We start from the raw sequence: 23,598 nt of genomic DNA, 5'->3' as shown, positions 1-23,598 counted from the left end.
TTTTATGAGAATGGTAGACTGACCTTCCGAGCTTGGGGTTTAAAGAAGAATGAAGAACAAAAACTACCAATCAAAAGATAAATATTTATAACGTAAAAAAAAAGAATAATAAAAAGAAAGGGACTATCAAAACTGATAAAAAGGCACCCTTAACTCAGTTCCGGTGCCCAACTCCAAAATGAAATCTCTTGGCCTGCTTGTCGTTGAATGCATATTCCAACCGCAGAGGACCTAAGGGAGAGTCTACACGGATTCCAAACCCATAGCCATAGCCACTTCCAGGTTTTAACCTCGCTCCAGCTGGATCACCTGCAAAAAAAATAGGAAAGGGGCAGAAGATTACAAAATGAGTAACAAAGGAATTAACTAAAAATCAACATGAGTGAAAGAAACCACCCTTCACTCAAAGAATTGTGGATTTGGTGGCTTATAAGCTCCTCTCAAATCTTTCAACCTAGATCTAGCATTTGGGTGTTGTAATAAGCGGCCCAAAGGGCACAGCTTTTTGGTTGGCCAGGCCAACAAACATGGAACTTGGAAATAATATTTAGGTTAACCACCCAAATCTTTAAACCCAATTCTGCAGGCCAACAAGTGGCATTGCATGCATTAATATCAGAAAATACATGGAGCATTTTATTCTACTAGAATGTCATATGTTGTTAGTTCATTGACAACACAAAGCAGAACTGGTTTAAGAAGACATACCAGACACTGTTGGGCCTGATCCAAGATCACTTCCATAGTCAGCAAAAACTGCCCCTTCTACTGGTCCAAACTGCAAGATGGGAATATAATGATCAACAGTCGGTAATAGTTGCATGCAACATAGGAAAATACCAATAAAAAAAAAAAAAACATCAAAATTCCATAGAAAATTTTCCATGCATAAGCATTCTCATGGTAGGTCTGCCTCGAGGTTTCACTTACATGCCATTGTATAATTAAAAACCTTTGTCATGTCTAACCAGTCTGTTTGTGTTGAAACATCCGTGAAAAATGGAAGCTTGAGTTGTGACCAGCAAATCCACTTGTCAAAAAAATTTCCTACCATGAAAAATGGATGCTTGTATGGTATGGTTTGGAACTGGTTCTGCACATTTATCCAGACCCGACCCATTGGCAAACACTAGTGTGATGTAGTCATGACAGTAAATACTAGGCCTTTTGTTCATATTTTCTTCATGTACCCTTTTGCTAATCAAATATGGAATCTTATTGAACTTAGAAAAATGAATAGAAGCCTATCATCCAATATCTACATATCCCTAGTAGTAGTGCTTAGAAACGATATAAGAATCACAAATTATACTGTCTGTCCACTTGGGAATATTGGGTCTGACCCAGTAAGACCCTATTGACAATAAACCTATTTATTGGTTAAATTGGCACATTTGGACATCATAATATGACAATATCGCAAGTATATCATGAGAAAAAATAGGTATTTTTCATGGTGAAAGGGAAAAATAAGTATTAGACTGGGTGTTTTTTTGTAATACACACATGTATCAATGATGTATTAGTTGGATCGTGTCCTAATCTGTTCAGAACAGCCAAAACCGATCACGACCCAATTATAATCAGGGCACATCATACAGACCCAGGCTCTGTAATTGGGTCATTCTGTTTGGCTTTGGGCTACGACAAAAAATGGGGAGTGGGCTTAATTCTAATTCCCAAGCAGTGTTACACTCATATGTCAACCCATGAATATATATATATATATAGATTAAAATTTTTATATAAAATGAAGTATATTATATATAAATTATTACATATAATACATAATATAATATTTTATACTATAATCATATTATGTATATGTATATCATTAAATATATTAGATTTATTGTGGGTCTGGCCAAGAATGATAACCTCTAAACACATTGCTTAACAAGATTGATTTCTAAAATGTAGAAGCTTGAAAGCATGCTCTAGTTAACTTTGGTCTGATTAGCAGCTCCTAAGTCATGAATCACGAGCATAAAGAACATGATTTCTCAAGAGAACATTCTTTTTTTCCACAGAAGACTTGATGGAGTATAACAAAAACCCCATGCTTAAGAGTGCCATGACAGCTCATCAACTTCTGCCTATTTGGTTTATTCCATAAAATTATGATACCCCGATACCCATACAAGGGTGTCATATTGTGTTAGATAATTCAATTTTTAATGTAAATTCTATATCAAATGCTGTATGCAGGTAGCATAGCCATAAAATTTCTGAAAAGTTGCAGTTCACAGTTTACCTCAGTCAAAATAGTTCCTATGCAATTAACCACATCAAAGACATATTACGATTCTTAAATAATATTTCCCTTGCGAGCTAGGTTGAAATTTTCTGCAATAGGGCAAGCAGCAATTCATGAAAATGCAGGAAAGATTTGGCACTTCTTTATTTTCCACAGGGTAGAGACTCACCTGATTGGTGGTCTTGGAATTCTTAGAAGCCAAGACAAGGTAATTTTAGTTAGCTAGTATGCCTATCATGTTCAGGAAGTGTGAAGACTAGCAAAAATCTATTTCTGAATCCAGAAACAAATGGAGATTTACACTATCAATACTACTTGTATATACAACATTAATTAAACATAAGCTTTGGAGAGAGCTTTGGAGAGACAGGACAGATACTCTAGAGAATCACCTTAGCCGTGAAGAAAATAAACAAAAGGAAAATTAAATGGAAATAATGAGGTTTCCAAGGATCTGTAGAAACATGCTCCTTCCATTAATGTATTGAATCTGATTTTTTTGAGAACATGAAAAGGACTAGTCTATAAAAGATTGAGGCAAGATTGTGAAACACTGATGTTTTATTTATAATTTCTGAATATCTCATACTCTTTTTTGGATTCATAGTCACATGAAGGATCCTTCTTGTAATACTTTTTTTATATACAAGTTGCTTGTAACCAATCAAAAGAAGTTCAAATATTCTAGCAGAGAAAAAAAGATAAGAAATGCAGACAAAAACAAAATAAATAAAGAATAAAACCAAGATTTCTACCTACCATAGGAAAAGAAACCTCTCCACAGCCAACCACATATGACCGACCAGAGCCCACTGCACCTTCTTCATAACCTCTGACACTGTTGGTTCCACCAATTGCAAATGCCTCATGGGGGGAGAAATTACCCACCACATGACCACCAGATAAACTAGGAAACCGACAACACAGTGGGAATCAGTGGAATAATGAATTCAACTAGAACATTAGAAGCAGCCCTTCAACATGAATAACAATACAGAAACTCCCCATTACATTCATATAATGTCATTTTTTCAGCAGACTTTGCTAATGAAATGCTTTCCATGCACAGGAACAGCAATATAGGATATTTTACCTCAAAACAAGGCGTGCAGGACCAATTTCAACACCTTTCCTAGCGCGGGCATTCACTCTGTTAAAACACAGCCACTCGGGCAAAATAGGTAGTCCTTGTTCCATGTTGAAGACAAACTGTAGAGAACATAGAAAACTGAAATTAACATGAAAGTTCAATAATAGTAAAGCAGCACAAAATGCTGCACATTTTCTTTTTAAAACAATAGAGGAAACCATAAGATCAAGTTGAAAAGTAACCATTGAAGACCCATGATCACCAGATCCAGTGTAGACACTCTCAATTTTTGCAAGAAGCATGTCATCATGAGTATTCCCACTAAAAAATAAGATTGAAAAGCAAAGTGTAAGAGCAAACTCATAAGCCAACAACATAATCAAATGCATGATAATGAATATGTACTGTAGGAGTTCAAAAATGACCAGAAGGGCAGCATTTAGATGTTAATACCTTGCGGTAAGTGGACTGCTATAGCAATCCTTAATAATGGGGTTTCCTCTATCATCACGTGCACCAGCATGCTGAAGGGGAAAATGGAATTAGTAGACAGAATTGAACAATACAAAGAAATGTATCCAGGATAATGCTAAGGAACTGAAATTTATAGCAATTGCACACTTTTCCCCACAAGTTTTGGCCCTCATCCTCGTGCCATGCCAATAAGGGAAAAATGAACACTTTATGAAGGACCCTAATAGAAACAGGCCAAAAAATTGGCAATTTCAATCAAATACCTGAAAAATAAGACCAGCTGTTCCACTCCACTTTGGCCTGAAGGGTCGACTGAATTCAATGCCAGCTGTAACTCGACCAATTGTCACATTACCGCCATCATGTTGGTTCCCATGAACAAGCATTCCTGGAGTTCGTGAGTTCTACACGAAGAGATCAAGTTAGTCATTTTCTTGCAAAAAAAAAAAAAAAACTCGTTATATATGCTTCTTTTTTGTTGGGTGGGGAGGTTAACTTTGGATTACCTGAACCATAATTGACCTAGATGTCCGTTTGTCATCTCCTTCAATCCATGGATCCGTATAGTTTATACGAAATATTGAGTCAATTTGACCTCTTTCTAGTGAGATATTAAGTTTCTGGTTCCTTCCAAGAACATTCCTATGAGAATATGCAAAGCTGTAACAAAAATTGAATGAAAAATGAATAAACTGCAAATAAAAAAAAAGTCATATAAGCAAGGTTATTACAGTCTTTGTACTCCTCTAATATTAATGAATATTATCAATTGATGAAGTTATCGATCAAAAAAGTATAGGCAAGGTTATTTGTCACCATAACAAGAAGTGACTTATAGCCAGTTAGCACATAACAAAGGTCTATACATAACAGAAGTGACTTATGTATATATATATATATATATATAGAGAGAGAGAGAGAGAGAGAGACTATGTAGAGCTGCAACTTGGGCCAGGTTAGCCCAAAGCAGCCAGAAAAGGTTGTGTCAGGTTGAAATTTGGGTTAGTGTTATTGTTGAAAAGTATGAACCCAGCTTGACTTCAGGTTGTTAGGGTTGAGGCTTTGGCCAACCTGACCCCATTGGAGAAACTTAGGTTTCCAAGGCAACAAAAAGAGTTTAATCTTCTGCAGAAATACCTTACATGTCCCTTTTACTTTGGTTGCCAAAAGGTCATGTGGAATATAAACACCTAGTTCTATGAGAACTAGAATCTAATCTTTGATGGTATTTCCTCAATCAAGGAAGCTTTCCTGGAGTAGATCCCCTAGAATGTTGAATGGTTAGGTTCTCTAGTGTCAGGAATGCAAGTCTTTCATCTCATATGCATATAGAGTTGAATAAAAAAAGAGTTTGAGCATAAAAAAGCAATAATTATAATGAGAACACTAGTCTTAAAATAGTTTCACTAAATTAACTAGAACATTATTTTTTATTGGCAACCAGAAAGTAGAAACTTCATTAACTTATTAAAAAGAATGGATTTGAAGTAGATGTGCTATACATCCCTATTATAGTGTTAGGCTAGCCCCAACTAGACATCCCTATTATTTGGTGGTATAGGAATTCTTTTAGTATGAAAGCTTGTAAATTCCATGTTTACAGCCTCTAGTTGTAGAAGGGTTTTGTCTTCTTTTTTGGTTGAAAGTATACTTTACTTCTCCAAAAAGAAAAAAGAAAAAAAGTCCAACTATTGCTTTCATTATTGCATTCAATTCTATAGGGATAACCAACCAATACAAGTTACTTCTGTTCATTCCTTGCCTAGCCAACTCATTGGCTAGACTATTAGAGTTTAGAGGATCTTGTGTCCATGGAAATGTAGTTCTTAATTCCATTACCAGTTTTAGTGTTTCTCTCATCTTGTATCTGTATTTCCAAGAGCCAGTAATGCTTTGAGCCAGCCCAAAACTACCCTTGAGCCATACAACTAGCAACTCATCCCTTGTAGAATCTTCATAACAACATTTCCATGATCATTCTTGAAAACACCAATAAATCCTAAAGGACCTCAGTTAAACAAGTTACATCCATCAAAATTTAATTTGATATAATCAGGAGCAGGAAGAGGCCAAAAGGAGTGAGTTATTAGTAGTCTTAGCTGAAGAAAAAACAACCATAATTTTCCAACCCCTATCTAAAGAAAAAGGGATAAAAATTTTCAATGGTTTCACCCATGTGCCACCTGAAGTTAAATGTTCTCTATCAAAGCTTCTTTTGATTGGGCCTTGTCTTTAAATATTATAGCATTTTTGGAAACAACCTATCTGTATGTGCAGGGGTAAGGCAACATATATCTTCCCCTCCCCAGACCCCACATTGGCAGGAGCCCTGTGCACTGGGCTGCCCTTTAAATATTATAGCATTTCTTTCGTCACAAATTGTCCACCAGATTACAGCCCTTGTGTGTTTCTCCAAAACCTTCCCCCTTCTTCAGCATGGAGAAAAAAAGACTTTCCACATCCACTAGCACTTGCATCCAAAGGGTTAGGACCCCAAAAATATCATATACAAACAAACAGGAGATTAGTAAAGGGAAGCAATATTCACAGCTTGTATTGAATAAAAAACATCACAAGTATTTATTTTCAAATGTATTACCTCCCAACAGAAAATTCTTGTTTTTATTGTATCAATCCACTCAAATTGATTTCACAGGGGAAAAAGGGGAAAGGGATTCCTAAGAGAGGGTCTGAAAGAAATATGCACAAGTGAAAGAACCACAAGGGTTTTTTGACCAGACTTTGCAATCAAAATTAGCACCAAAAGAATTCTTTCCAAAGTACTAGAAAGACAAACAACCTCAAAAGTTTCCAAAACCCAAGGGTTCTCCTCGAACCTGAATCACAAGTTTACCCCTGTTCTGAGCATAGTTTTCAAGGCGCCAAGGCAAGGCTATGCAACAGGGGGCGCCTTGTCGCCTAGGCAATGGATTTTTTTTATGTAGAAAACATAGATCCTAGGGTAGTTCCCTAGGTACCATAACCATATTTCCTTAATAATTATTCATAATTTTCACAAGAGAAGTATAGAGTTCATGTTAAAGTATAGAAAATCAACATATTCATGAGAAGAAAATGAAGAAGGAAAAGAAATTCACAAAATATAGGGGCTGAACCCTTATTTTTGTTATAGGAAAAGAAGAAAACAAAATGTGTTGATTAGACAATGTGTAGTAGTAGTAGTAGTAGTAGAAAATGTGTTGATTAGACAAAATTTTAAGTTCTTCCTTATTGGTTCAGGTTTTAAAGTCTCCGGGGGTTCAATACAGCATTTAGCAATGTTTATATTGATTAAACCCTAACAAATAAGAAGATTAAAAAAGAAATTAGTATATAAACACACAAAATGAATATTTTAGTTTAATAGTACCTATTTTATAAATATAATGTCAAAAAATAAAGAATAAAAAAGTATTTTATAATACATAGTACAAAACTGTTTGGCAATTAGGCGAGGTGAGCCTCAAAGGGCACCTTGTCGCCTAGGCGTCGCCTTGACAACTATGGTTCTGAGAAAGAAACAAAATGAGAACAAGCTTTTTTTTATTGAGAACATCTGGAGAATCTATCTTTCAAAGATAACTCATTCAACCACAGAACTTCCCAAAATCTACTTCTATCCTTAGATAACACATCATGCATAATGTGTTGCCAAAAAAAGAATTAAAAAAAACTTGAAAACTAGAAGACGGCTTTCGAAGGAAGGAGAAGCTAAAGATTCTCTTGCAACTGCAACTGCATCTTAGCCATTTTTCATCATCCCATAGACACCTTTAACAATAATGTGCCACAATTCATCTAAATCCAATGGAAATCTCAATAACTACTTCCCCAAAAAAGAACTTCTAAACACCAACCTTCCCATCCCTAACTCTCCTTCCTTTTTTTCCTTTTACACACCATAGTCAAATGAATCAGATGGTCACTTTTAGAATCACTTGGTTCTCAAAGAAAACCCCTCATTATTTTCCCAACCTTTTTTACAAAAAGAACTAGGATTTTGAACAAGTAGATAATAAATGTGCAGATTGGCAAAAGCTAAATTAATTAAAGTAATTCTCCCTCCCAAATAAATATAATTCCGCTCTAGTTAGTCAATTAGAAAATATATCAAGGAGGGGATATTAAAAATTGTTGGATCTAAAGTTGCTAACTAGAGAGAGTCCAGATATTTATGAGGCCGCGTAGATGCTAAGCATTCCAACATTTCTGCATTTGATCAAGAATTGAAGTTTTCAGGACCCATACTCCCCTCTGTCCTCATAAAAGATGATGCTGTAATCTGAAAATTGAAAATGAGTAATCATGGTCCTATTCCATCCAACTCTCCATCCTAGACCAAGTCTTTTACTCCAGAAATTTTAGGCCCCCATCTTATTATTAATATCTCTTTAATCATTATTATTAATCAGAAAAAACAAGAAGGCAATATAAATAGGTGGACCTCCAAGGGCAATGAATGGCAAACAGGATAAACTCTCTAGGAGGGGAAGGGCTTACAAGGGATAATCCAATTTGAGGGGCACCAAGCTAGGGGTGGCCACGAGCCGAGCTTCTCACGAGCTATTCAAGCTCGGCTCGGCTCAGTTTAAACTGAGCTTCGAGCCAAGCTCAAACCTGATATATAGGCTCGTTTTCTAATTGAGACGAGCTCGAGCCCAACGAAGCTTGGCTCGTGAGGCTCGCGAGCCTAGTAATAATAAGTAAATAATTTTTTATTACATACATGCATATACACACATATACATATAAATATAAATAGTATATAATAAATAATTTTTGTTATATAAAATATTTTTATTTTTTATGTATAATAGTAAATAATTTTTATAATTCTTATTTTTTGTATGTAAAATAAAAACATTTTATATGTACATTTTTTATTTTTTATATGTATAATAATAAATAATTTTTATAATTCTTAATTTTTTGTATGTAAAATTAAAAAAAATATTTTTATATGTATAATTTTTATTTTTTAGAAAAGAACTTGGCTTGCAGTTGAGCTTGAGCCGAGCCGAGCTCAAACTTGCAAGCTTTGAACAGAGCCATGCTCGAGCCAAACACAGTTTCAGCGAGTCAATCTCGAATAGCCAAGTATTCGGCTCGAATCCACCCCTACACCAGGCATTGGAATAATTTGAAGAGAGAGAGAGAGAGAGAGAGAGAGAGAGAACTAGGTTCTTTCATGGTAAAAATTAAGTGCCACAAGTGTAGGGATATAGAACAAATAAGCATAATATATACTGAAGATGAGATGCACAAAAATAGAACTCTTGTATAACCAAGATAGCATAACACTTACCTTCCAATTAATCCTGATAGAGGGCCACTTGTTATCCTACATATACAAGCATCACCAGGCAAATATCAGAATAATAGCATCAAAAGATGATACAATAAACAGAACCATACTACCATGAACAGAAAAACAATAGAATTATGTACTTTCTAGTTTCAACTTTTCTATATGGATAATTGGCCATGGTAATATAATTATACAACTCCAACCAAGAAAAAGTTTTGGTTTTTCATGGAAAAGTAAATGGAAACAATAACAAGTATACCAACAAACAGTAAATTGGATTACATCAAATTGAACTCGGACAGCTGCAGTATGGGAAACTTTAAGGGTTCTTATTTTTAGTAATGCAAGGATTCTTCTTTTGTTTGTTCAGGGTTCAAGCTCTTTGGCTGGATCATACTAATGAAATTATCTCTTCTTGGCCATACGTCCAAGGAGTAAAAAAGGAAAATATCCTTTTAGAGTTGTATTCCTTGGATATTTTCGGTGTAACCCTTTTTTTAGAAAGATAAAGTGTATAATTGTATTGCCAAAAAAGTATCAAAACCAGAAATTACAGGAAGCCCCAATGAGAGAAGGGGGCTCCCAAAGTATGATATTCACATTAAGCATATATAAAAGACAACTCAGAAAGTCAGCCAGGGTCGTAGCCAATTGATCCCACTGATTACAAAAGTGCTGAAAAGAAAGCCTGATGAAACTTCTCTTCAGGGAAGCCCACAAAAATAGCAGCCTTTCTGCTTTACCAAAAACTGTTAGCCGAAGTTGATTATTGTAGATGTCAGTTTTCTTGTCATTTAGTTTGTTTGCAATTTCTCAAAGTGGTGCTATCTCATCACCCTTATTGATATTGTAATCCCTCTTTTTTTAACTGAAGCATTGGTGGGTCTTTTAGAACTTACAAAAGGGAGGTACTGGTAATGTTTATTCAGGTCCTATTGGTATGGGGGATGCGACTTAGGAAGAGCTACTATCTATTCTACAAGGTTTAAAACTGGGAATTTCATTGAGATAAGAAGTTTAGAAGTGGAAGGAACTGACTGATGATCATCAGCTGGTTCAGAAATGGAGCTGCAGGAACATGGCATCTACATCATCATATCAATTATCAAGCAGGCTAGATCAATGATTGCTAGATCTAATGCTAGTTTCAACTGTGTTCCTAGATCAGCAAATACTCTTGCTGATGCTCTAGCACAAGGAGTCAATAGACAGCATTGGTATTGGAGCACATATCCCCCAGGTTAGTTGTCTATGTTGGGTCTGGTTGTATGGTGGGGAAGAGTAGAAGTGGGCTAGTTCTCATCTATCATTTGGGTGAGGGTTGATCGCACTCATTGTTGTAAGTAGAAAGCCTTATGTGCTGATTCGGCCAAGCTTGTTGTGAAAGGAAGAGGAGAAAGTTGGGGGTTTCAGCAATAGACAGATGAAAGGGAAGAAAAGGAGAAGAAGGTCGACTAGGATAGTGATTCATAACCCTAGCCGCCAGCCCCTCATTCTATTTATAATTAACTTAAATATGAGATATTACAAAGATGCCCCTAGTAGGGCGGCAACTCAAACTAAGTACTTACAATTCTTTTAAAAAATAAAAACTAATGGGCCCAAGGCCCAACAACTTCTTAATTTAAAAGAAAACAAACTAAACATAAATCGGCCCACTCAACATTGTACAGTCTGGTCTGTTTGTATTCAATTCTATTTTCGTTAAATTGATAAAGTTCAGGAAGTTACCAATGAAAAACAGTAATATTGAAGATGCCAATGACCTTGCCTGGTTGTGGCAGACACCAGGGATTGAATCCCACCTTTCACCAGGGTTGGGGATTGGGGGGGGCTAACCTTGTTGATTTTTTTTCTTTTTGAGGAAAGTATTAAATTCATAACTAATGGTTCGTCCCCAAAAGACATACATGGCAAAGCCACTGCATATGAAACCAAGAGTTGACTGTATAGTAAACAGTAAAGACTTTACATGAATCCACCCAAGCTCCCAAATACCCCCCCCCCAAAAGTCCTCTCTCTAAAATGCATTTCAAGATCTTCCAAGGATGCTCCTTAAATTCATTCCCCGCTAATCGCCAAGATTTGATACATCCAATAACATATTAGTGTTTCTCCAAATTTTATCCTCCTGAGATGATTACTGAAAGAGTCTCAAGTACCTCAATTTACATATGGTCCAAATTATGGCTGTAGAAATGGACAGCCAAAATAACTTTCTTCTTTAAGCTTGTTACAACCCAGCATTGGGGTGTTCTTTTAACCATGCCCACTAATTCTACTGCTGATAGGGTAATGCAGAAATAAGTGGTCTGCCAATTCCAGCCCATGGCTGCAGAACACGAAGCATTGGTCCTGGTGAGCACTTTATCAGTTTACACTTGGTGTGACATCAGCTCAATGCTGCTGTCCATATTAGAAAGGAGCTTTTTATGGTATAGGTGCATGCCAAACCACTCTGCAAGGGAAATCACCTTCACTCACAGCAAAGGACCTTTTTAGCAAAAGGAACCCACTAAGAAGGTGCCATTCTCTGCCAACTCTTAACTAAAACAATTAATGCTATTATATTTACATTACATTCAAATACACTTTCACAAGGTTAAACCAAAATACCAACACAAAAATCAGCAAAATGTCCCGATTCTGGTGCTCTCCAAGACAAATGTTACTTACCCACTTGAAATTCCACCACCAGCAGAGAAACCTCCACTAACACGCTCAACAACTTTCATTATCAAATCAACCTTTCCAGTATCTACAACATCGGAATAAGGAATGTTATTTTCAAATGACATGATATATACACAAATCATTTAAGGACCCATAATTTAATAATGGATATTGCACTGAACAGAAAAGGATTCATCTAGCCAATCCCATATATGTATGAAATTCACATGGAGCTAGTATTTATGCACAAACAGGACTCTTGACAATGAAGAAACATAGTTCAAAGAGAGATTCTAGTTTTTTTATCAGAAACAATAAGAATTTTATTGATATCTGTATTAAAACATGGAATACAAAGATGTGCCAAGCACCCTCAGCTTTTGAGATAACCCCTACAACCCTTCTTGGGAACATCAGTCATATTGTTAGCTGATATCAGGATCCAGTTGTGATCCATTCTCAACTCCATTGCCAATGGTTTTACCTCTCTCAATACATGTCTTTATGCATTCTTTTTTTGATATTCTTTATGTAAAAGCCTCCCACAATATAAAATAGCATGAAAATTTAAGTAAAAGAAAAATAAGGTAGTAAACAGGTGATAAGAAATGTCTTGAGGATTCTCATGTAATCCTATAATTAGTTAATTACATGATTAAGCTCAAATTGTTTCTTCAGATATGTATATGCCACTATTAACTGATATAAGTCCTCCATGCTTAGAAAATTACAATTTTAACAAAGAGGAATATAAAATAAAAATTCTAATATCACATTATTAATGAATTTTTTTATGAATAACTGTCATTGGCTGGTCCACACACCCATGAAAAGGTGATATTTAACTGCCTTGCCAGTCTCTTGATTTTTTTTTTTTGGATAAGTTTGCCAGTCTCTTGATTTCCCTCAAGACTTGTCGGTATTGCCAATGTTCTTGCCCTTGTTCCTTCATCCAGTTCACAACCACCCTCAGATCACCTTTTGCATCTATATTATCGGAATTTTGAGAAATTGCCAACCTGATTCCTTGGCTTGTTGTTACACTTTGACGAAATATCAAATTTGATGTCAAATGGGTAATTTAATATACTGTAGGTCATGTCCATGATGTTTAGAGATAAAACAGTTTAGCCTATTGGAAGTTTGGAACTTAAACAATAAAAGCTACAACCTTTATGTTTAGGTTTGCATATTCTTGTATAATGAAGTTTTCTTTTAATTCTTTTTCCCCCTTAAAAATGGCACCTCACTTAGATTAGGCACAAGTCCAACCATGTATCTCAGGCTTTATCGACCCCTTGTACTTTATTTGCAACTCTCATTTTTAAAGCATTGGCTGGAAGTGGGTTCTTCTGGTAGGCCCCTGACGTGGAGGTAGTGGTACGCTAAATTCCACACAACTCTTCTGTACAGGGATCACAGTGAGGCTTTATGTGTTTGTTTTACTCAAGCTTCATTCTGTTTTTCTCTTTTTGTTTTTTCTTTCCCCTCGTGTTTCTTGTATTCTTTGTATTTCCTCCCTCAATTTGTAATAAAATTTTCTCTCTTTTTTTGCCTTTTTTGATTGGTAACCAGAAACTTTTAATACGAGTGAATAAATAATGAATTATAAATGAATTGTGTGAAGTACCCCCTTTAAAATTAAGCCAGCGCCAGCTACATAACCCCTTGATTCCTGACTTTTTTTAGCAATTTATATTTGTTTCCCGGATGGTGACCCCCCAACACAATTGACTTCTGCTTACCCCTTATTCACTGAATGTGTCAGCTAAGTTATTGGCCAATCTATAAGTCCATATAAACTGTAATGAGCCCACTTTATCAATGAAAAGCATACATATTAACATATATAAAACAATGTTGTCAGACTCAGACCACTCAGACCTAGAAAGGCCACTGGGCCATAGGTCAATTGCCCTACCAATGAATCAGCACAGTGACCTATCACCTATGATGTTATATAGCCCATTACCCAATGTTGGTAGGGATCTTGGGAGAGGTGGAGTGGATACAGACTTAACCTTTAGCATTTTTTTGCACCAAGTGACCAGTCTCAGACTCAAACCAATGTTCCCATGCTTGTTAGCCTTAGATTTTACCATTAAACCAAGCAATGTTGTCTGAGTTAACCTGTGACTAAACTTTGAGTCTTGTAAAGCACATTTTTGCGTCCAAAAAAGCATTATCCAAAGTTGGTCCCAGCTATCTAGGGCCTTGGGAGGAGTGGACTGGATACAAACCTAACCATCAGCACTTTTTTTTACACAAGACAGTAACTCCCAGACTTGAACCCACAATCTCACATTTATCAGACTGAGATTTTACCATTAAACCAAGCAATGGTAGGTCACTTTTTTTACACAGGTTTTAGTGGGTAGGTCATCAAAAACTGTTTGGGTTGCAAAAACTAAGTCTTCAACATTTCATATGAATCAAAGGTATGGCATCCGGTTTTCCAAACAAAAACTGAAAAAACAGGGTTTTAAAAAACCAGAAAGGCTATGGGTTCTGATTTGAACAGTCCAACCAATCTAGCTTGGTACAAGCCTGACAACACTGATAAAATATCAAGTGACTACTAGCCAAAACATAGAGTACATTCAAGGATAATCTTCTGTCTTGCTCTTTTTTGGCTGTTAATTTTTTGGGAGTTCTTAATGGTGTTCATATTTACAGAAGCTTTTTGTACAGTGAACTTACTGTATACTTTCTTCTTTTGATCATAGTAATACAATTTTACATTACCTTTTTGAAAAAAAAAAGGAAAAGAAATTTCCCCATATTTGCCTTGTTTGTAAAGCAAGTTGTAATACTACATGTCATCTGCTAATCTCTGTAGCATTTGCAAGCATTTCTTTTTTCTCTTTGGTTGCAAGTGGTCCCCTCCCCCAGGGGATGTGAGTAGTTTGTTTGATTGGACAGGGATCTATCTTGCTAAAAAAGGAGGAAAGTATTAAGGAAGTGTGCTAGGGCTGCGATAATTTTATCCATATGGGAGGAGAAGAAATGAAGAATTCAAGGGTTTTCAAGGAAGTCGCTCACTATAAAGATGCACTAGTTAAAAACATTATGACAAAGGCAGTTCATTGGGCTAAAACATTGACCCTTTTCAATCATTTTTCAGTGCATGATATGCTTAGAGGATAGAAGCACATCATAAATTCCTCTTCCTCTCTTGTAGACCACACTATGGGACCTCTTCTTTGGTCCCCTCTGCTAGAAAATTACATTGAACCTTGATGGATGTGGCATTGGGAATCCTGGACCTTCAGGCATAGGAGGGGCATTCCAGTACCATGATGGCACACTTGCAGCTATATTATCAGGTCTTATAGGACAAGCAAACTCAAAAGGAGAACTCCTGGCCATCCAGTAAGGGTTAGGAATACAGAAGGACCAAAACTATTGTCAGCTGTTTTTCTTCTTTTTTTTTATTTTGATAGATAATGATAATTTTATTAATTAGAATAAAAACACAGTATACATCATACAACTCCCCACAAAGAGACGCGAGGTGCAGCCTCCAAACTACATCATAAAGCTTGCAAGTGAGCCCAAAAGAGATGATTCCTATGTACTCCTTGTTTGGCTAGGAAATCTTCTTTCCCATTGAACTATTGTCAGCAGTTTTTCTTTTTTTTTGTTTTTTCGTAAAGTGGTAACTATCATCAGCTGTTGGTAAAGGGTGATTCAAAGGTCATAGTGAAATATGGTTTTGGGGGAATAGCATGGTACTATGGTAATAAAGACATATTATGAGAGAAATCAGATAGACAGACAGACAGATAGCAAGAGAAGCGGAAGTCACCTTCACATGGTTTCAGCAAACTTATAATGGATTGGCAGATAGCTTGGCCAAACAAGGGTCAACAGAGCACAGATTTTTCAGGAATCATCCCAAGGGATTTTAATGGCATTGTAAACTGAGAAAGGTAATGGGTTAGGTAGCAGGGCTAGCCTAATATTGGGATACCTGGCATAACTCACAAAGCATTTTTTTCCAACAATTAGTAAATGACTTCAGTTTCTTATTAAAAAAAAAAAAAGAGCTCAGATTCAATGTTGAAAAGCTGAGAATCACCTACATAATAAACTACTTTCAGGCTTGGAAGATATACTTCAAAACAAGATTTATCATGTCTCAAATTCATCAAAAAAAAAGATTTATCATGTCTCAAAAAGAAGAAGACAATATCAGAAATAAAAACACCAAACAATAATAGTGTTCAAATGAAAAAAGAGTCAAGTTCACCTCCTGCAGGCTGTGGTATAATGCTAACATCTTCCATGATTCCCATTGTCAGCACAGTTTCAGCATCTCTTTTCCCCTGAAGCAAACTGTACACCTACATAATAACTTGAAGCATGAGACCTTTCTTATGACAAAAAGTATTAACTGATACAACATGACCCACATGATGCCACATAAACTTCAAGTTTTACATCCTAATTAGTCAGTCATGAGTGAATCATATTTAATAGTAGTCCATTTGTCTATGCACTTAAAATGCCAAAAAAAATAGTATTAACAACCGAACAGAGGAGACGAGAGGAAGGAGAAGAGAAGAGGAAGAGAGGAGAGAAGAGAGAAGAGGAGAGAAGAGAAGAGGAAGAGAGGAGGGAAGAGAGAAGAGGAGAGAAGAGAAGAGAGAGATTTGGAATCAACCACAGTGACTGGCGGCACCAGTTTATATTAATATATATAGGGCAATCATAATTAGAAGGAAAAGGACCCTTATGCCCCTACTTAAGTTACAGCATAAAAAACAAAAGAAAAAACTGCTTTAACTAGTCCAAACGGACCCTCACTCAGCAGAATACAAACATAAGAAATAAAACTAGTATTCCAACACTGCCCCCCTCAAGTTGGGACATGGATGTCAATCATGCCCAACTTGTCACACAAATTATTATGTAGCACATGATAAAGGCCCTTGGTGAAGATGTCTACAAGTTGTTCATCTAAACTGACATAAGGAGTGCACACTTCTCCGCTCACAAGTTTTTCTCTAATAAAATGCTTGTCCACTTCAATATGTTTTGTTCTATCATGGAGGACTGGGTTAGCAGCAATATTGATAGCGGCTTTGTTGTCACAGTAGAGTGACATAGGTTTATTAACTACAAAACCCAGCTCTCCTAACAAGTTTTTTATCCACATCATTTCAGCAACTCCATGAGACATGGCTCTGTATTCTGCCTCAGCACTGGATCTAGCCACCACACTTTGCTTATTACTCCTCCAGGTGACTAGGCTTCCTCCCACAAAGGTACAATACCCACTGGTAGATTTTCTGTATTCAATTGCCCCTACCCAATCAACATCTGTATATACCTCCACTTTCAAATGCCCATGTTTCTGGAAAAGCAAACCAACTCCTGGGAACTTCTTGAGGTATCTAAGGATTCTTTCTACAGCTTCAAAGTGAGTTGTCTTAGGATTATGCATGAATTGACTAAGAACACCCACTACATAGGCAATATCAGGTCTGGTCATAGACAAATATTAGTCTCCCTACAAGTCTCTGGAACTTCTTCACATCTTTCAAACACTCCCCCTGACTGTCTCCTCGTAGATGGTTGGGTTCAATGGGTGAATCAATTGGTTTCACTCCCAACTTGCCTGTATCCTCTAATAGATCTAGTACATATTTCCTTTGGGAAATAAAGATGCCCTTTTTTGAGCGGGCAATTTCAATTCCAAGGAAATAACGTAAGGGGCCTAGATCTTTGACCTCAAATTGAGTGGCTAGAAATTTCTTCAGCTTCTGTATTTTAGTCTTCCAGTCTCCGATGATTACTATGTCATCAACATACACAATTAAAGCTGCAATTTTCCCTTCACCTTTCTTCACAAACAAAGTATGATCTGACTGGCATTGTTTGAATACCATCTGTTACACTGCTAAATGAAACCTACTAAACCAGGCCTGAGGTGATTGCTTCAGCCCATATAAAGATTTTTTAACTTGCACACCTTCTGCTCACTACCTTTGGCACAGAAACCTGGAGGTTGAGTCATGTAAACCTCTTCCTCTAAGTCACCATTCAAGAATGCATTCTTGATATCCAATTGATGAAGTTCCCAATCAAGGTTAACTGCCAGTGAGAGAAGGATTCTGATCAAATTCATCTTGGCTACTGGAGCAAAGGTCTCTGCATAGTCTACTCCATACACTTGTGTAAATCCTTTGGCCACCAACCTAGCTTTGTATCTTTCTACTAAACCATCAGCTCTATGCTTTACTGTGAATACTCATTGGTTCTTCCCCTTCAAGAAGATCCACCAACTCCTAGGTGCCATTTTTGTGTAAGGCATTAATTTCTTCCTTTATTGCATCTGTCCATTCAGGTTTGGATAAAGCTTATGCCACATTCTTAAGAACAGAGACACTGTCAATAAAAGGAATGCACGGTATGAAAGTGAAATATGATCATAGGACACAAAGTAAGAGATAGGATGATTAGTAGTACAAGATCTAACACCCTTTCTCTTAGCAACAGGAGGATCAATGTTAAGAGGTTCAGGCATATCAATGGGAACAAGTGTACCTGGTTGATGAGGAGGATCTACCTCTGGAGAGTTCGATGATATTGGTTGCATAGTTTCAAGTTCCACGGCTCTTGAACTCTACTGGCTCTTATGGCGGCAAAAAATGACACGAAATGGAGAAGGATCAGGAAGAGGAGGTAGTTGAACCCGAGTGTGTTTCTCCTCAACCCTACTCTCCCCCTGAGGAGAAACCAAGAAGAAAGGTTGACTCTCAAAGAATGATACATCCATGGAGACATAGTACTTGTGTGAAGCAAGATCATAAATACAGTAACCCTTTTGAGATAACGAATAACCAAGAAAAACACAAGGAGTGGCACGGGGATCGAGTTTACCACGAGTAGGAGACAAATCATGAACGAAGCAACGACACCCAAAGACACGCATTGGAATGGGGGACAGCGGAGCTGTAGGAAACAAAAGTTGATGTGGGGCCTTATACTCTAGTAACCGAGATGGCATACGGTTGATGATATATGCAAAACACATAATAGCATCCATCTAAAAACGTTCTGGAACATTCATATAAAGTAATAAACCACGAGCTACTTCAAGTAGATGACGATTTTTCCTTTCAGCAACACCGTTTTGTTGAGGTGTCCTAGCACAAGAACTTCGATGAAAGGATCCACACAAAGCAAAGAACTCCATGAGATCACTATGGAAGTACTCTTTTGCATTGTCTGACTGAAAAATGTAAATTTCAGTTTGAAATTGAGTGAAAACCATTCATTGAAAGTCTTTCACAATCTTTGGTACTTCATCTCTAGATCGCATAGGATACACCCAAGTATATCTAGAATAGTCATCGATCAAAGTAATGAAATATTTATATTCAGTCTCAGTAGGTAGAGAAATAGTCCAATTCATATAGTTTCTTCTTGGTACACGACCAAGGTAAAAAAAATACTAAAAAAAAATCTGTACTAGTCGTAGGTCTGTACTTTTGATCTCAGTTGAAGAAGACAGCAGGTTGAAACTTGTTTGATCTGCTCACAGGCCTAGCAGAACCGCTTTGATACCGTATTAACAGTTGAACAGAGGAGAAGAGATGAAGGAGAAAAGAAGAAGAAGAGAGGAGAGAAGAGAGAGATTTGGAGTCAACTACAGTGACTGGCGGCGCCAGTTTATATTAATATATATAGGGCAACCATAATTAGAAGGAAAAGGACCCTTATGCCCCTACTTAAGTTACAGCATAAAAAACAAAAGAAAAAATTGCTTTAACTAGTCCAAATGGACCCTAACTCAGCAGAATACAAACATAGGAAATAAAACTAACATTCCAACAAATAGAATGCAAAAGAACTTTTTTTCTAATCAATGCAAACCAAAATTTGATGGTTGTGACACAGACTACTCTCCGCCATTCTTTCCACCACCATTGTCACCATCAGCAAGCATTCTTCACTAGTTTTCTTCTCCAATAAATTTCATATCATTTATTTGTCCATTCATTTTTTGTTCTTCTTTTTTCTCCAAAAGAAACCCTAATCTAGGGATTTGACTCCCATTCGTGTTATTCCAAGTCTAGATATAGTCAAATGGCAAATCAAGATGTAAGGTCGAGTCTCAATGTCTAATGCCACGTTTCTTGTATGATGCTGCCTTCTAATCTATAAGAAGAAATGGTGATTTGTAACAGGATCATCGATTGATCTATAAAAAGCACTCTAATTGCTTCTATGGTGTCCTCTTCTTTGTAACATAAATTTTTGGTTCATGGTAAAGCAATACACCACAACCAAGCACTTATTTATGCTTTTACTTTCAAAAGCTTGTTTTGAAAGCAACATTTGCCAAACTAAAAAAGCACAAAACATGCTTCATACTTTGGTGCTTTGGAAAGCACAAAAGCAAAAGCTTATCCAAACGCAACCTTAATTTTGCACTTAATCTTTCATTAGTTCCATCAATTAAAACAATGTCATCATTAAACAACATGAACCATGGACCACCTCCTAAATATGTTTAGTCAATTCATATATGATCAATGAAAATAAATAAGGGCTAAGTGTTGAACCTTGGTGAAGACCCATCATAGCTATAAAATCTAATGTCTCTCCTACAGGTGTTCTAACATTGGTTGTTGCATCCTCTTAGATATCCTTAATTGGGTTTCTATCATATAATTTCTCTAGAACAATGAACACCACATGAAGATCTCTCTTCTTCTTTCTTAACTTTTTCTAACAATCATCCCAAAAGAAAGATAACTTCCATGGTTGATCACCTTAACATAAATGTAAATTGGTTCTTTGATATACTTGTTTCATGTCGTAACATTTGCTCAATTATTCTCTCCTAAAGTTTCACATTGTGGTTCATGAGTTGAATCTCTTGGTGGTTATTACTACTTTGCATATCGCCTTTATTCTTTAATATAAGCACTAGACTTCTCTTTCTCCATTCACCAAACATCTTCTTTCTTTTCATTATCTTGATAAATAATAATGGCTTAGTTAGTAATAACAAGCCTACCTCTCATACCCTTTCCACACTTCTATTATAAGATCATCAGGTCTTCATGTCCTTCCCTTCATCTCATTTAGCACCTCTTTCGCTTTAGTAGCTCTACTTTACAAAGGTACATGTCGTATTGTTGTTTTAACACTATTAGTTTAGTAATCTCTCCTCCATTAGCACCCTCTACATGTTGTACATTTAATAATTTTCCAAAATAGTTTTCCAGCTTTTTCTTGATTTCCTCATATTCTAAACATCTTGTTACTAATTTCTCTGGATTGTTATAACACTATTGGTGATCTTTCTTGATTTTCACCAATTTTTTTTTTGTATTTTCCATGAAAAAAAGGGAAAAGGAAAAAGAAGCATGTCGCCATAGTTCATAACAATCCAAAGGCTGCAAATATGCAAACCAAACAATTATGATAACCACCTCCAAGATTTAGTCTAATTGACATTTGACAATTAAAACCAACTTTATAGGAAGAACAATACATTTAGTAATGTTCTCTACAAAAGCACAAGAATCAGGATGATGTAAGATACCTGTCCCTTCTTTGTTGTCAGTTGCCGAAGAATGGTTTCTGGCTTTGTCTTCCCAGAAGTTGGTTCACCACTAAAATGTTACAAGGTATAGTATATTAGCCAAAAAGCATAACTTAAACATGTGCAGCTCTTTTATGGAAAACATTGAGCACTAGAAAGGCAGGCCCTTACGTCCTCCTATCGAGGAACTCTATGCTGATATTATTGACTTCAGCTTCTGAAACTTGTAATTTAACGATCCCACCCGAAAGAATCTCAACATCTGAAACCTGAAGCAATGGTTAAAAAAGAAATGCCTATTAAAATTAATATAAGAAAATGTATATCCAGGAATCAGTTCCAGCTTTGACAAACAATGGTTTCAGGTCCCTCTTAGAGAAACCTTGCTATTATTACAACAGATGAAGCACTAACCATGCCAAATAAACCTCGCTCCATGTACCACCCATTAATGGAACGTATCACTTCATCCAAACGCCGGATGTTGACTACTTTTCCTGCATAGCTTGACACCAAAGACTCAACTCAATGAAGGCCCGTTGTGAGCAACATTTGATGCATGGCCAGCTAATGAAACATACACACACATAGGGGGGGGAGAGAGAGAGAGAGAGAGGAAATATAACTCTACTACCTATCACTAAAAAGTGCAAAATTCTGAAAAAAAAAAAAAAGGAAACTACCATATCCATCACGGAATGCATCTTCCAGAAACTTTGACGGAAGAACATTGGCTCCTTCACATATCAATCCATGGAACTCCTGGTTTGATTCTACCTTGTACCATAGAAACAAGTTCAGTTATTTATGTCGTGCTAAATCAGATAAGTAGGTAATTATATGTAGTTAAGAAAATTTTAGTGACAATTTTTGTGCTGCCCACCAAATTACAAAACTGAAATTAAAACCAATTCTCGATTGCAGTTCATGGTCATGGAATTCTACGGGAAAGACTTCAACACGCCTATAGGAGACAATGATGATCAATACTCCCTAAAATGAACATCTACCAGCTAGTTTCTTTCAGCAGTTACAATCATGCAACCACGATGGAACCAATACTTTGGGAACTAGACCAATATTTATGTTTCTTTAGTGCAATCAGAATACTTCAAGTTGAGTCCTAGCACCATTGAATAAACAGTTTCTTTACTGAGTAAAAGCTCTACAACCAAACAGCCACTGCTAACTAGATAGAAATGCGTTGCCCAGAATAAATATTGTACAGCATTTTTTTTCACATGATTTTGTATAAAAAACTCCCAAGTCCCAAATTGTTTCTCTATACATAAATGGGAAGGAAAGGAAAATAGAATTAAGCCAAATGTACCTGAAAAACCAACCGAATTCCATCTCTGGTATCAATAGCCACAGGCATGCACGAGCAAAAGTACCCACTGTTAATAATCCGGTGAACATCCTCTTGCACTTCTTGCACTGTAAGTGCCGAATTCGGGCGACAAGCCTTCAAAGCCGCTGCAGCCTCTGCCTCGAGGTCCTTCCTCTCGAGCTCCTCGCCGTCTTTGTTCCGAATTAGGACCTCACTAATCAAAACCCTCTCTTCATTTTCTCTCCCATGCCGACTTGGTGAATACACTTTTTGTTGAGGTTCTCTACCTTCCAATACATTCTGATTCGACTCCTCAGGTCGAACCAACGCTAAAGAAGAGGAACAGAGGAGCGAAGATTTGGTTATAAAATGCCCAGATTTTCTGCGGTTTCTAATCGACGAGATGAAACGGTTTATTTTATCCTTGGTTCTGATTAGATTCAGGGAGAGCGTCTGAGAGCAGAATGGAAGATCGGAGAAAAAGGGAGGAAGATGGTGGGCAGTGGCCGGGGGGCACTTGATAGAAGATGAGACGAATCGAACGCCTTCGTTTTTCGCCATTGTCAAATGATTGACGTCTAGACTCTAGAGTGTCTATTGAAACGGAAGCAGAATCTCAATTTTCGACTCTTCCCTACAGATTTGAAGTGCTGTGCACCTAGTAAAACCCTAGTTTTCCGCCATTTTTCGAACGGATTGTTGTAAGTTTGTAACAGTACGAGCTGCAACAGTGGCTACGTTCAGATTAGCGGGAAACCTCGTCCCTGCTTAGTGCGTAGTTCTACTCTCTAACGTGCGCTCAATTGAGAGATGGACTGATAGACACCTGGAAAATGCACATGAGCTCCGGCCCGCCATGGCGCCATGGACAGGTACGATGCTTTTGCGGATCTGCCAGACT

At 36.8% G+C, this 23,598-nt stretch overlaps 1 protein-coding gene across 1 annotated transcript; it reads right to left on the bottom strand.

Moving 5' to 3' along the window:
- OEP80 (outer envelope protein of 80 kDa) lies at positions 1-23,463 on the bottom strand. Its single transcript, XM_010258983.3, has 16 exons — positions 22,698-23,463; positions 22,051-22,144; positions 21,782-21,864; positions 21,539-21,636; positions 21,368-21,437; positions 16,055-16,148; positions 11,806-11,887; positions 9,127-9,162; positions 4,328-4,481; positions 4,085-4,225; positions 3,801-3,871; positions 3,590-3,668; positions 3,351-3,466; positions 3,017-3,164; positions 709-778; positions 1-309 (listed from the first exon to the last, which is right to left on the bottom strand). Exons 1-16 carry the CDS (start codon positions 23,256-23,258, stop codon positions 155-157), a joined length of 2,052 nt encoding a protein of 683 aa, XP_010257285.1. The 5' UTR covers positions 23,259-23,463; the 3' UTR covers positions 1-154.
- Between the last annotated feature and the right edge of the window lie 135 nt (positions 23,464-23,598).

This window comes from Nelumbo nucifera, chromosome 7 (assembly GCF_055504915.1).
Source record: "Nelumbo nucifera cultivar China Antique chromosome 7, China Antique-T2T, whole genome shotgun sequence".
Classification (NCBI taxonomy): domain Eukaryota; kingdom Viridiplantae; phylum Streptophyta; class Magnoliopsida; order Proteales; family Nelumbonaceae; genus Nelumbo; species Nelumbo nucifera.
The sequence above is the reverse complement of the archived record's forward strand: the minus strand, read 5'-3'. Positions and strand labels throughout refer to the sequence as shown.

Bases quoted from the DNA above. Each gene is read 5' to 3' on its own strand.
- OEP80 (XM_010258983.3), bottom strand. From the start codon at position 23,258: ATGGCGAAAAACGAAGGCGTTCGATTCGTCTCATCTTCTATCAAGTGC. The intron at 21,438-21,538 runs GTAAGGGCCTGC...GTAACATTTTAG, and splicing joins GAGTTCCTCGATAGGAGGAC to TGGTGAACCAACTTCTGGGA. The intron at 3,872-4,084 runs GTATTTGATTGA...TTTCCCCTTCAG, and splicing joins CAGCTGGTCTTATTTTTCAG to CATGCTGGTGCACGTGATGA.